This window comes from Anser cygnoides, chromosome 12, assembly GCF_040182565.1.
Source record: "Anser cygnoides isolate HZ-2024a breed goose chromosome 12, Taihu_goose_T2T_genome, whole genome shotgun sequence".
NCBI classification, from domain to species: domain Eukaryota; kingdom Metazoa; phylum Chordata; class Aves; order Anseriformes; family Anatidae; genus Anser; species Anser cygnoides.
The window spans coordinates 12,478,611-12,491,194 of record NC_089884.1 but is presented as its reverse complement, the minus strand read 5'-3'; the positions used below and the strand labels follow the sequence as shown (position 1 = coordinate 12,491,194).

General features: G+C 46.0%; 1 protein-coding gene across 5 annotated transcripts in view; it reads right to left on the bottom strand.

The window, feature by feature from the left end:
- Nucleotides 1-3,076: 3,076 nt before the first annotated feature.
- The window catches only part of CTCF (CCCTC-binding factor), a 37,368-nt gene continuing 27,860 nt past the window's right edge, over nt 3,077-12,584 (bottom strand). For all 5 annotated transcript variants that reach the window (XM_067004609.1, XM_067004608.1, XM_067004606.1 and 2 more), the window contains 5 exons: nt 11,039-11,199; nt 10,435-10,617; nt 9,567-9,702; nt 5,705-5,872; nt 3,077-4,635 (listed from right to left, as the gene is read on the bottom strand). In XM_067004609.1, the coding sequence (XP_066860710.1) occupies nt 4,454-4,635; nt 5,705-5,872; nt 9,567-9,702; nt 10,435-10,617; nt 11,039-11,199 (830 nt within the window). In that variant the 3' untranslated portion in view covers nt 3,077-4,453. The remainder of the gene's footprint in view (nt 4,636-5,704; nt 5,873-9,566; nt 9,703-10,434; nt 10,618-11,038; nt 11,200-12,584) is intronic.

Here is a 12,584-nt window from a genome sequence, read left to right as displayed (position 1 = left end):
GGCTCCAGATTGGGCAAGAAGGTGGAAGCAGTCTGGGATGGAGCAGAAAACTCCTGTGCAGTGCTGTGGGACTTCACTGGACACAACATTTCTCAGCATTGGTTCAGACGACACTACCAGGGACTCAGAAGAAGGTCCTGAGGGAGGATGGTGCGCCCACCCCCATCACTTTGCTCAGCTCCGAGGTTTCCTGCAGCCCAAGGCTTACTGAGGTCCCTCCGGTCCCACCTCGAGCAGATCAACTGCTCCCTTCCATTTGGCATCAGGCACACACCTGCTGAGACCCCACCTGTCGCACCGGCCAGGTTGTTAACAAGATGTTAATTAACAAGATGTTAAACAGTGCTGGCTGTAGGGTTGATCCCTGAGGACCGTGAACCACCAGCATCAGCTTTCATACTGCTGACCATGCTGAAACTGGTGGCCCAGACAGTTTTCCAGCCTCTGATCCCCATGTCCCCAGTTTACCTATGAGGAGACCACGTTAAAGGCCTTGCCAAGGTCCAGGTGAGCATTCACTACTCACTTCTTGCCCACACAACCTCCTTGGAGAATGTCAGTCAGGCTGGATGTGCCTGCGCCAAGGGGACCATTCCCAGTCACCTCTGTCCTTTTTCTGCCTGGAAATAGCACCGAGAAGGGTTTGCTCTCAGGAACCAAACTGAGCACGATCTGCCTGTAGTTCCTCAGATCTTCCTTCTTACCCTTCCTGAAGATGGGTAGGACATTTGCCTTTTTCCAGGTGTCACGAACCTCCCCAGATCACCAGGACTTTTCAAAGAGACGATGGAGTGTGACTTTACAATGATGTTGGCTGGTTTCCTCAGCATCCTCAGATGCATCCTTCAGCCTGCCGTTAGGCTTGGGCTCCAGGAGGCCTGAGCACAGACCTCACCTCACCAGCACACATCAAGGCAAGAGCAGCACCGAGTACCGTGTTTTTTTCCGATGTCCTCTGCCACCAAATCCTCTGCTCCATTAGCCCTGCATTTTCCCCAGCCTTCCTGCTGTGGCAACCCTTCTTGTTACAGAAGCCCCCATCCCTTGTGAGGACGAGAGAGGTCATCAGTTTTTCTCCATTGCTGCAGAAGAGCCATGGTTTGTACCAACAAAACCTAAGCTAAAGAAGTGGGCTTGGTACCCACTTTGTAATGCAAGAGAAATTGGTCCCTCTAGCTCGAGGGAGCCCTCCATTGCTACAGCAGCTGTGAGCTCAGCGTGGCTGAGGCAGCAATGCCCTCAGAGCTGTGCTAGCACTGGCTTTTCACCCATGGACCTAAACACAAGGCACAGCTCTTCCAGCATCAACAGCAGTGGGGCGTCCTCATTCAGGCTTGAGGTGCTGCCCTGGGGAGCGCACTGGGACTCTGCCCTGCATCTCTCCAGAACAGCTCCACCATGGGCAGACCAGAAGCCCGTGAGATACACGAGCAGAGGTGTCTGCCCGAGGCAGGAGACCCAGCTCAAATCTAAATGAAGAAAACCAGGCTGCGTAACAGCACTGGTTACTGAGCATGCATGTGGAAACCAGGTCAACTAAGCAGACTGCGAGGTAACAGTCGAGGGTGAAGAAAAAGGATAGTCACAGGTGATTGCTCCTCGTCCCCATGAAGCCCTTGCTTGGGCCTCTGGAAAAATTCCCAAAGCAGTCTACGATAAATTAGCATGCCCACTCTACACGCATGAACACTGCTCTTACCTATTGCGTTAACTACTGCTGCTCAGAAATCGTTTCCTCGGAAGAAGCAGAGCAGAAGTTGCCAGCGGTCCCTTGGAGATCAGCCGCATCTTCCCACGCGTGCTGCTGCAGCAGGCTGCGCCTCGCAGGGCAGGAGCTGCCAAGAAACACAGCACACTGTCAGCACAGCAGAGGAATCGGGAGCAGTTCCTGCAGTCTTTGTCCAAATACACCTCTCAGGCTCCCTTCCGTTCAGCCCAGCCACGCACGCAGCTATTGCTGGAGCGCAGAGGAGCTGGAGGAAGAGCTGGCAGCAGGAGCCCTGGGATTTGGGGTCACTCAGGGCTGGGTGCAAGGCACAAAATGCATGCAGACCAAGGATGGCCTCTGCTAGAGCGCACACACCTCCTCAGGGCACCACCACAGGTCACTAGTTAAAGCCATCATAAAACATCTTTCATGCTCCACTTGGCAGCAGAGGCCCGAGCCCCAGTGCCTAAGAGCTCGCAGCTTACCCGTCAGGCTCACGGAAGGAAGACTGACAGCATTCACTGCGACCCCAGGGACGTGGCATCGATACACACCGCTGCTACAGCGCGAGCCCTGGGCCAGGCACAAGCAGAGCAGGGCTGAGGGATGGCAACAGCCACAGTTAGCTACACGTCTCTGCTCCATCAGCACTAGCACGCGCTGCAGGACTACGGCTGCTGACACCTTCAGCTTTCTGGCTCACCACAAGGCATCCCTAGCTCTAGGCTTACATAAAATTGCATTTCCTTCGGAGCACTGCCTCTGTCTGAAGTATCTCTTTGGGCTCGTGAGCACACGAGCTATGAAATAAGCTCCCATCCTCCTCAGGATTCCAGGCATCAACCCTGAGACAGCTTTCCTCTGCGAGTTTACGAAGGACCACGTCTCAGGATCAGTGATAGGTAGTCACCACACGCCTAGTTAAATACTCTTGACATTACTTCTTGCTTAAAGCTGTAAGTGATACAAGTGTCAGTGAGCAGCCAGCCCAGCACATTTTACATTACCTCTGCCCAGCCTCAACACAGCACCAGCAGAGCAGCTTAGACCCCTGGGACACAAAGGAGCTGCTGTAAGGTAGCATAGCTCGGTGCGCTGCCTACGCCACAGTAATGATGCTTGGTTATCTGCACACTCACCTGTGACTGACAGCAGCATGCCACGATTTAATTTCATAGCTTGTCACCCTGCATTCAGCACACGGCAGAGGAACACCCACGACAAGAAGAGCCCATTGCACTGTAAGCGGCTGCTCCCTGTTTGTGCAGGCAGGCCTGCAGCATCCTTCCAAGAGGGGCTTTACAGTCCGGAGATCACTGCCAGCTCACACAGTTGTTATGCCCAAAGAAAGCAGCCGGTGAGCACGCATGTTAATCCATTATTATTTATTAGCTGTACAGCAGTATATTCTCCTTCCCAGCTTTCAAACCCCATTACATATTTTATAACAGTATTTTTTCCCCATGTTGGCTTCCTAAAATAATGAAAAATATCACACAGTACAGCTAAGTACAAAAATGCATCAACCTAGAGTCTGATAGCTAAACTGATAGCTCTCTTAAAAGCGATACATAGAAGAAAAATTTGTTTGAAATCAGCAAGACTGAGGCTCTATAAAAAGCTTACATATTTTAACATGTGACAGTTTCATATACAGGCATCATTTGTATTTCACATTATTCCTTTTTTGTCTTTATTAGAGATCCAAAATTGTGTAATTACTGACCTATTAAAATTTCCTGGCCCAGGTTTTGAGGGCTGCAGTGACCCACTTATAAATCACCACTTCTGCCTTAACATAGGATTCATAAACACAAAATACAACTACAAGATAGAGCAAAGAAAATGTAGTCGTGAAGTTATAACTCAAAAAGAAGGTTAATTATACATGTTTCAAATGCCAGTTTTGTGCATTTCAAAACCAGATTTTATGTGTGGGTTTCTGTTGTTCTGCAAGCAATAGTCTGGGTACATCTCTACGTGATTGGTTATCAACAGTTTTTCCAACATTTACACTCTATCGATCTTCTTGTCACTTAGTTCAAAAGGAATTAAAATACTGGGGTTTATTTAAACTGCATTTTTGCATACCTCTTAATTAATGGAAAAAGATTTAAATGTAAAAAAAAGTTATTTACAAGCTTGACCATTACAGAAATGCTTTGCAGAAAGCAAAGCATATTAAGGACAGAAACCAGTTGGAGCATGCCAAAACTACCGTGTGCAGCCGACTTGGAGAACCGGAGCTAGTCAGTGGGGAAAAGCAAAAAACATTTTAAAAGTCTAGAACCCTCCCAAGTCTGCATTTACAGTTAAAAACACTACTGAGAGAAGGAGGCTCAAGGACTCTGGGAACTGGAAGGGCAAGTCCGGAGTGGTTTACCACATACTCTAGTCAAGGCTTCCACTTTTGTATAATAAAACTTGTTGCATGTAAAGCTGGCCCAAGGACCGCGTTTACGATGCAGTTCAGAGAAAAACTAATCAAGCACCTCACAGGAAACCCTCAAGGACTCCAAAATATTTCCTAATGTTCCATGATCCTGTAATGCTAACATAAAACAGCAAGTTCTAGTTAAATCACATTCTAACATCATTTTGAAGTTTTATTTCCCAGTATGTTTGGTAAAATGGTCTAAAATGATGCATTTCCCAAAGCCAAGAAAAAAGGTAAAAGGAAAAATAGATTTGAGCCGCTTAAACACAGCCCAGGCCAGTTCAGTCATCCAGCGTGGTCTTCCTCCATCACCGGTCCATCATGCTGAGAATCATCTCAGGAGTGAGGTCTCCATTTGGAGCTTCCACTACAGCAGGCTGAGCTTCCTCCTCTTCCTCTACTGTTTCTGCATCAGGTTCTTTCTTTACTTCAACTATAATATTTTCAATTTCACCAGTGTTCTGGTCTTCAACCTGAATGATTGCTGCAGCTAGAAGGGCAGAAAGCAAAGGGTGAGGGAAAAAAATTACACCTTTTTTTTTTTTTTCCAGAGCTGGCCTCATCAGATGATTTTTTAGTAGGTATTTAGTCTCCTGCATGGAAAGAGAAGGCGGGGCCCACAATGAAGGCATTCCCACATCAGTGCAGTGATTCACTCTGCTTCACTCATCTAATCATCAACCTTCTGTTTCCTTGCCTCTGTATAAATACTTGCTACTGGTACAAGTATCATAAGGTACACTGGAACCTTAAGACATTATTCAAACGGGATTTTGCAGAGTAATCCACAAACAAGGCTACACCAATGTATGGGTGTGTATCAAATCAGCCTCTCTTCATGCATGGTGCAAGGAAAAGCTTCAAATTTAGGTGGGTCTGGTGACACTAGTGGCAGAGTCAGCACAAAATGCTTCCGCAGGTTGTTATTCTAGGAAGGACACATCTGTAGCACTGAGCAGACAGCCAAGCCACTGGGGAGCCATCACCCCCTGCAGGAACAGATTTGCCTTTCCTGCTTTGCACCTAGTTGGTTGTTTTTTGTGTTTTGTTTTGTTTTGAATTTAAGACTTTGCAGAGTTATTGATTTTTATTCTTAAAGAGAAAACTACAGTTGAAACTGTCTGCATTTATGCTATGCTCAGAAGTACAGCCCTGAAGTGTGTTAATTTGTGGTAATACTGCAAAAGTCTGCAAAGGTCAGAATAACATGGTGATTGTGCTAACAATTACTTTAACAGTAACTGTACGTTAATATACACACCAACTAGGGAAAAAAAGAAATGAGCAGTTTGCATAGTTTAAATAATACTTAAAAAAAAAAAAAAGTCCTCTCCTTTTTGCATAGGCTGAAGCAATTATGCATCCTCATGACCAGGAAACACTTGCAACTCTTTTCAAACAAAAGGTGTGGTCTTTGCAAAGTAGAGGCAAGTACAGTTATTTTTTTTTTTTTTTTAAACTAAGCTCATTTGAGGGGATCAGTTCTCTTGTAAGAATTGCCAAATCCAAGGAACAAAGCAGTTCAAGCAGAGTAACAGGAGCTTCAAACAGTGACTTACGCTGGGATTGTTTTGTTTGAGTGGCAGCTTTGCCTGGTGGTCTTCCTCTTCTTTTCTTACTGGGAGGTGGTGCAGGAGCCTCTTGCTCGACTTCTGGTTCAGCCTCAATTTCTACTGCTGTCTCTTCCTCATCTTCATTATCATCCAAATCTGGTTCAGCATTTTCCTCTACAAGAAGCATTGTACCAGGTAAGTCTTCAGTTTAAACAAGAATGAAACATCTACCTACAGAAAAATCATCGAATCCTCATCCAAAAGGAGTCAAACCAGGGGAAGAAGGCAAACGAAGCCTTTGTGGAGGAGCTGGTGGCACAGACTGCCAGTTACCTTCACATCAGAGGCCACAAATGGCCATTTAGAAAGGCAAAAGGAAACACGACCATGTTAAGACTACGCAATGAAAGCCCCTCTGCACACCCACAAAGGAGCTCAGAGACGGCTGGATGGGGAGCCCAAACACCACACTGCTGGGCTACTCCCAGGCCCATCAGAGGGGCCATCAGCCCACTGCAGCGCCACCTGCACAACCCAGAGGTGCCCCTGCACGACAGCAGGCAGGAACCCAAACCAAGGACTCTCAGGAACAAACGCCTTGCCCAAGCCACTCCCAGGAGAGCCACCAGCCCCACTGTCCAGACATGAAACCCACCACAACAAGTCAAGGGAAGCAGCAATCTAGATCACCTTTTGGACAAAGGAGGGGCTGTTGCCTGGGCTTGGGACAAATTATGGGATGCGTGGAGGTGGGGAAAGGCAGTGTGGGATCACACAGGTCTTCTTATGGGATGTTCAGGGTAGGAAACAAAAGTGGGAAAAGGGAGGGGTTTAGGTGATTTGGAGAGGAATAAGCATGGGAAAACAGAATGGCAAAGGCACAAAAGGGGCCCTTTTGTGTAAACAGCTTGCTGCTTGGTACTCTTGCCTTGCTATACCCTTGGCACATTGTCTTACTGCCTTATTAAATTTCTAACTCTGTCCCTGGTTAGTATCTGTATCCTGTGTGCAGCAACTGGAATCTACCATAGGCTGAGGGGCCTGCGTGTCCAGTGACTCGAGTGCAGGGGCACACGCGTCCCATCACGAGCAAAGATGAATCTGGACCAGCTGGTGAAACAGGTGAAGTGGCCTGGAAGAAGTAAGGAGGTCCCTAAGGGCTGGCTCTGGGTTGTGACAGTGCTTGCACAGTGTAAGAACTTGGGGGAAGGGGGAGAATTATTGGGACCTAGAAATTCCTGGGTGTCTGTGAGAGCCTGCACATGTGCAACCGTCTGTACCAGCAACCTGAGCAGGGCTGCAGCCTCGAGCACTGGTTATGTGCAGGTGCAAGCACCTGGGCAGACCAAGTATCTGAACCCATTTGCTGGAGGGATTCACCTTGCAGGTGTGCTCTCACTAGCGGACTTCTCCAGCCTGCTTGGCCACAGAGGGAGCAGGACGAGGCTGTTGGTGCTGCCTGTGTTCACGAGTGCTCTTTCTGATCTCTGGCCAGCCACATACATACATGGCCTATACGTGCGCTCAGTGTGCATGTGCCTCCTGCAATCTCACCTTCAGCCCTGTTACTGGTTGGACTGGGAGCAATGGAGCAGCAGCAGCCTTGCCTCCCTTGGGCTACTGGATCTCTGGCATGATTTATTTTCCTCTAACACACTTCACCTGGTAGCGGTGACTACTGTACTTCTGCAAAACTAACACTTGAAAGTGATCCACAAGCAAGTCTCCTAGCCCTCAAAAAACAACAGTGCCGTTCTTGATCTTTTTCTGTTAAGCAGACAGGAAAACAGGACACAGCTCCCTAACATTGGAACTTATGTCCAAGACCTCAAAATCCGAAGTTAAATATGTCAGAACCACACGGCACCGGGGAGTTCTTAAGCACTACAGATGAATGCAGTTCTGCAGATCATTCACTGTGCTTTCCAGGGCCACCAACACGCAATTCACCAAGCAGTGACCAAATGGATCTTCCCCAAGGCCCTTCTTCCAAGGCAGGAGAGCCTACTAAAGTATATTTTGAGGCCCCATCTACTCAATGGATTTATGATGGCAGCTCCCATCCATGACAGCTCTGCATCTAACTGCATTTTGGAGCAGACTCCAATCGTGGCATCTGCTTTTTTTTTTTTCCCCCTCCGGTTTTTATATTGTTAACTGAGCTAATTACTCTAAACTTTACTATTCAGAACACTCTTTAAAGTTAGCACCATCAACATGTTCAGATTGTCCTGAACATGTCCAGCATGCTTCATCAAAAGGGTCTGCTTCATCGCAGCTTTGCTCACCATTCTTAGAAATGTAGAAGTTGCAGAAACTCATGAAACTGCAGATCAAGAGGTAAGAACAACACTGCACACTGCAACTCAGCAGAGAATGTAGTTGGAACCTTTTCCATACTGCTACTCAGCTCACAGTGGTGAATTATTTTTCTATCAGATGACTTCTGAAGAAGTCAGTCGAGACTTGGAAACTCATGTGAGGATGAAGGAGTTGTCTCAGCCACAGAGTCTGAGCCAGTCACATAACACTCACCAGTTCATCTAACAAGCATGATTCTTGACCACCTTCCCCCAAAACAGTTTTGAAACCCAGACAATACAAACTAAATAAAATTAGGGTTTTCAACCTAAGTGATTCTATGATTCTACATTTACTGGAGGCCTACAAACCAGATGTGATTCTGGAGTATTTAATTTTTAATGTGTTTTGATTTGGTTTCCATCAAGATTTTACTCCTGGCTCCAAGATGATTCCATGTTTTAAATGAACAATTAGTTACATGTGCTTTATCCAACTGACTGTAACGCTTTTTCAAGAATCTGTACAAATACGAGTTTCAGAAATTGGAGTTTCTGCTGTCAAGGTTTGCACAACCAGCAGTTTGACCATACCCATCTGATTTCCTGTAAAACCTGTTTGCTACGTAAGATTTTCAGATGCACATTCTCTAACCAGAACGTATCCCTGTTGCCCCAACCTACACCCCTTGTTAATTGCAGAAAGCACTTCAGATGAAAGACTAATTAGCAACACTGCCTTTGCAGAATCATCTTTGAACTGGCTGGTCTTTAGACTCCACCTGGATTTTCTTGCTGAAGACATGACAGCTTTCCCTCCATCAGGAGGAAAGGCTATGAGTTTTCCCTTCACAAAGAATACCACAGTGAAGGCAGTTTACCTGCTGCAACAGTTTGCTGTTGCCCTGTTCTGGAGAAGCTTACAAACATTAGCCACCCTATTATGAATTACACCCAACCCATCTTCTGGCATGTTGGCCAGCACCTCCAAGAGCCCCTCAATGACCATCTTCTCAATACCAGTGTATCTGCAACAACATCTGTGAAGTGGAAGACACCACCTGCTTCCTGACCCTTTAACTGGCTCAGCAGGCCTTTTATAAGAGTCCATAAATTGCCTGCACTCTCTCCACCACTCTCTTGTATGCTCCCTTCCCTTTCCCACTGAAGAATCCAAGCTAATCCAACACTGGGGTTGTTTGGACATGCCGTATGCTATCCTGTAGCAGCAAAGTGGGAGCATGTGGCATTTCATAACAGAGAAACACAGAGTTTCTTCTGGGACACTGAAAACACTGCCAGAGAATGTAACGCACAGAAAAGCAGGCAGGAGAGGAACTGAGTTTTTTCAACTGCACGGTCTTAGGAAGAGCACAGGATGGCAGAATTCACACTATCCATTACAGGCAGTCATTTCTGTACCTGACCGTATACTATTATTTTTTGGTTACTAACTAGATAAAAGCCTTTCAAGTACCAAAACAAACCTGCAAAGTGGGCAAACTAACAGCTAACAAGGAGTGAATCACAGGTCTCCAACTCTTAGAATGTACTGAGTTGTTTCTTACCACTATCAGAGGAATCTTCTTTCTTAGAGCGCATCTTCCTCTTTCGGCCACGTTTGCCCTTCTTTGTCTCTCCCCCATTCTCTCCTTCCCCACCATCTAGGCCAGAACAATTATCAGCATGTCTGGCCATCGTGTTCTAATCCATGGAAAAGAGGGAAAAGAACAAAAAACACAACATGCGTTAAAATAAGATGAAATATTCTGGTTCTGTATTTACAAACATATTTCTGACAACTTCTGATTAACTAAGAAACCTGGACAAGCTTGAGAATTGGGCCCACATGAACCTAATGAGGTTCAACAAGTCCAAGTGCAAGGTGCTGCACCTGGCTCACGGCAATCTGAGACACGAGGATGGACCAAGAGAACTCATTGAGAGCAGCCCTGCAGAGAAGGACTTGGGGGTTCTGGTGGATGAAAAGCTCGATGTGAGCCAGCAGTGTGCGTGCAGCCCAGGCGGCCAACTGCATCCTGGGCTGCATCAAGAGAGGAGCGGCCAGCAGGGGATGGAGGTGACTATGCCCCTTCGCTCTGCCCTTGTGAGGCCCCACTTGGAGTCCTGCATCCAGTCCGGGGCCCCAGCACAAGAAGGAGGTGGGTCTGTGAGAGCAGGTCCAGAGGAGGCCCACAAAGATGACTTTTATTCAGAAAGTTGAATTTTCACTTTGTTCACAATGTCAATGCTAGTACACAATAGTACTAATTCTGAATTATACCAGGTCTCGTCTAAGAAACAAGTGTTCTATTTTAAAGGGTAGTGTTGTGGCCTGTACCTTCCCCGTGGGTAAACATGCCATCGTTCCTGTTCCCCCCCACCAACCCTCATTCCACCAAAAAATCTGTAATCCAAACCAGTATATTCCCTTACCCTGCGAGTGAATGTTTTACCACACTTGGAACAGACAAAGGCAGCAGGGACAAAGTTGGGATCATGGTATCGTTTGAAGTGCATATCAAGGAGCTGTTTCTGACGGAAGGTTTTATCACAATGGCTACAGGCGTAAGGCTTTTCTCCAGTATGGGTCCGTTTATGCATGACCATGTGCCGCTCCTGACAGGAACAATCAAAACAGCAAGAGTAACTTAAGAACTCATACACACACAGATGAGATGATTTTCGGCCACAAAGAAGCCACACTTCAGTTTAGGAGCAGTGTCAGAAAAAGATGGCTCTGCAGGAATGTGAGAACATCTCGATGGATGGTATATTCAGTCCCAGCTACTCCCCATCCTATACAGACTTATTTCTTCATCAACAGATACACCAAGGTTGTGACTTATCTGCCTTACAAGGTACAGGGAGGAAGCACTACACCAAGCAGCACAGGCCACCAAACTTTTCCTTCACACCCTTCAAAAGAAGGGGAGAGCTTATTTGATCTTGACAGTCAAACTTAACAGCTAAGATTTCTACCTCCTTTTTTAATCTCCTGTTCCAATGCTCAGAAGGGGTGCCAGTCCCACCAGCTTACCTGTCTGCATGCGTAATCACACTGGTCACACTTGAAGCGCTTCTCATTCTTGTGAGACTTTTGATGCTGTATGAGGGCATAGCGTTCATGAAACACAGCATCACAATAGCGACACTTCTTGCCCTGTTCAATGTAGGAATGCTGCTTTCGCAAATGAACACCTAGGAGCAAAGAAACAGAGGCTTTAACCGCGATGGCTTTCCAAACATGGAAGAGACCAGTTTGCGGTCCCTTAGCATTATTCCCTCCACATACTCCTGAATCAAGTCAGGAGACTGAACAGTTAGTTTAGGATTCCACCAAAAAAGACAGACACATAAGTAAAAGCAACCAGAACAATTTCTAGACAGAAAGGTCTTGCAGAAAAACTCCAAGATTTCCCACAGAATTTTGATTTTACTCATTAGTAGCCATCAATGTTCACACAGTGCAATTCCATTTGATGTTATGCCACGTAAGGTTTGTTTTTTAACATAAGTTATTATACACAAAAAGCCCTGCAGGCATCTTAGATGATTTTTCAAACCATCTACACTAATCTCAAAACACAACAGACAACAGAGACATCAGCGACCAGGTCTGATGCTGACAGTATCCATCCACAAGGATTCCCTTGGAGGACAGCGCAATGTGAGTTTTTGCTAGTGAAATTTACGTAACACATGAAGATTATCTAAGTAAAACATAACAGCCCACAAGACACTTAAGACTACTCTGAATTGCCTGAATACAGCCAGAAGCCAGGTAATACGTTGGGAAACAGGATTTTCTGCAAGACTGGAAGCCAAAGTGACAGGGATAGAAGGCAATGGGGATACCAGCAGATAATCCCTGAGAGAGGTTTTAGTAACTCCTTTAAAATACTCAAACTAAGAGCATACCACAGCTGCACAAGGTAACCTGTTGTAGGTAACCATTATTAGGAGAAAAATTCTTCATAGTTAACATCAGTTTTTCTCTGTTGTAAATCAGTTCTCGTTTGCTCTGGGAGACACCTGACATCATTTGGCTGCCATCCACTCAAACTGCCTCTCAATGTAGCACTTCAAATTCTTCTTTATTGGAAGGGAGCCTGCCTTTCCATTACATGGTTGATATTTTGCTTATTTTGCTTACAGACTGAAAGTTCTGCCAAATCGTGGCTTCTTTCTCAGCTGCTCTGGGCATGATATTATTTTTCACCTTCTTGTACATCAGAGAGCTTGCCTGCTGGAATCACTGCTCACTAGATCAACACTCTGCTACTGCAAGAACTCAGGGCTTTTGTGGCAACTCTGTCTCCTATTCTGTCTGTGGCACACAGCTCCACTTCCTGGAAAATGAAAGTATTTATTCAAATTCAAGCCTTTTAGCTCAGTCAGATGTATATGGATGAAATGTAACGGCCTCCAACATGGAAGAGGTCAAGCCAATTGACTTTTTGGTTTCTCAGACCTAACCCACATGTAGTTGTAATATTAGTCCAAATTCAATAAATGCCTCATATCTATAGTCCTGAAAATAGTAACTTGCCTTGTACACTTGGAAAGCATCCTACGCTTTCAAG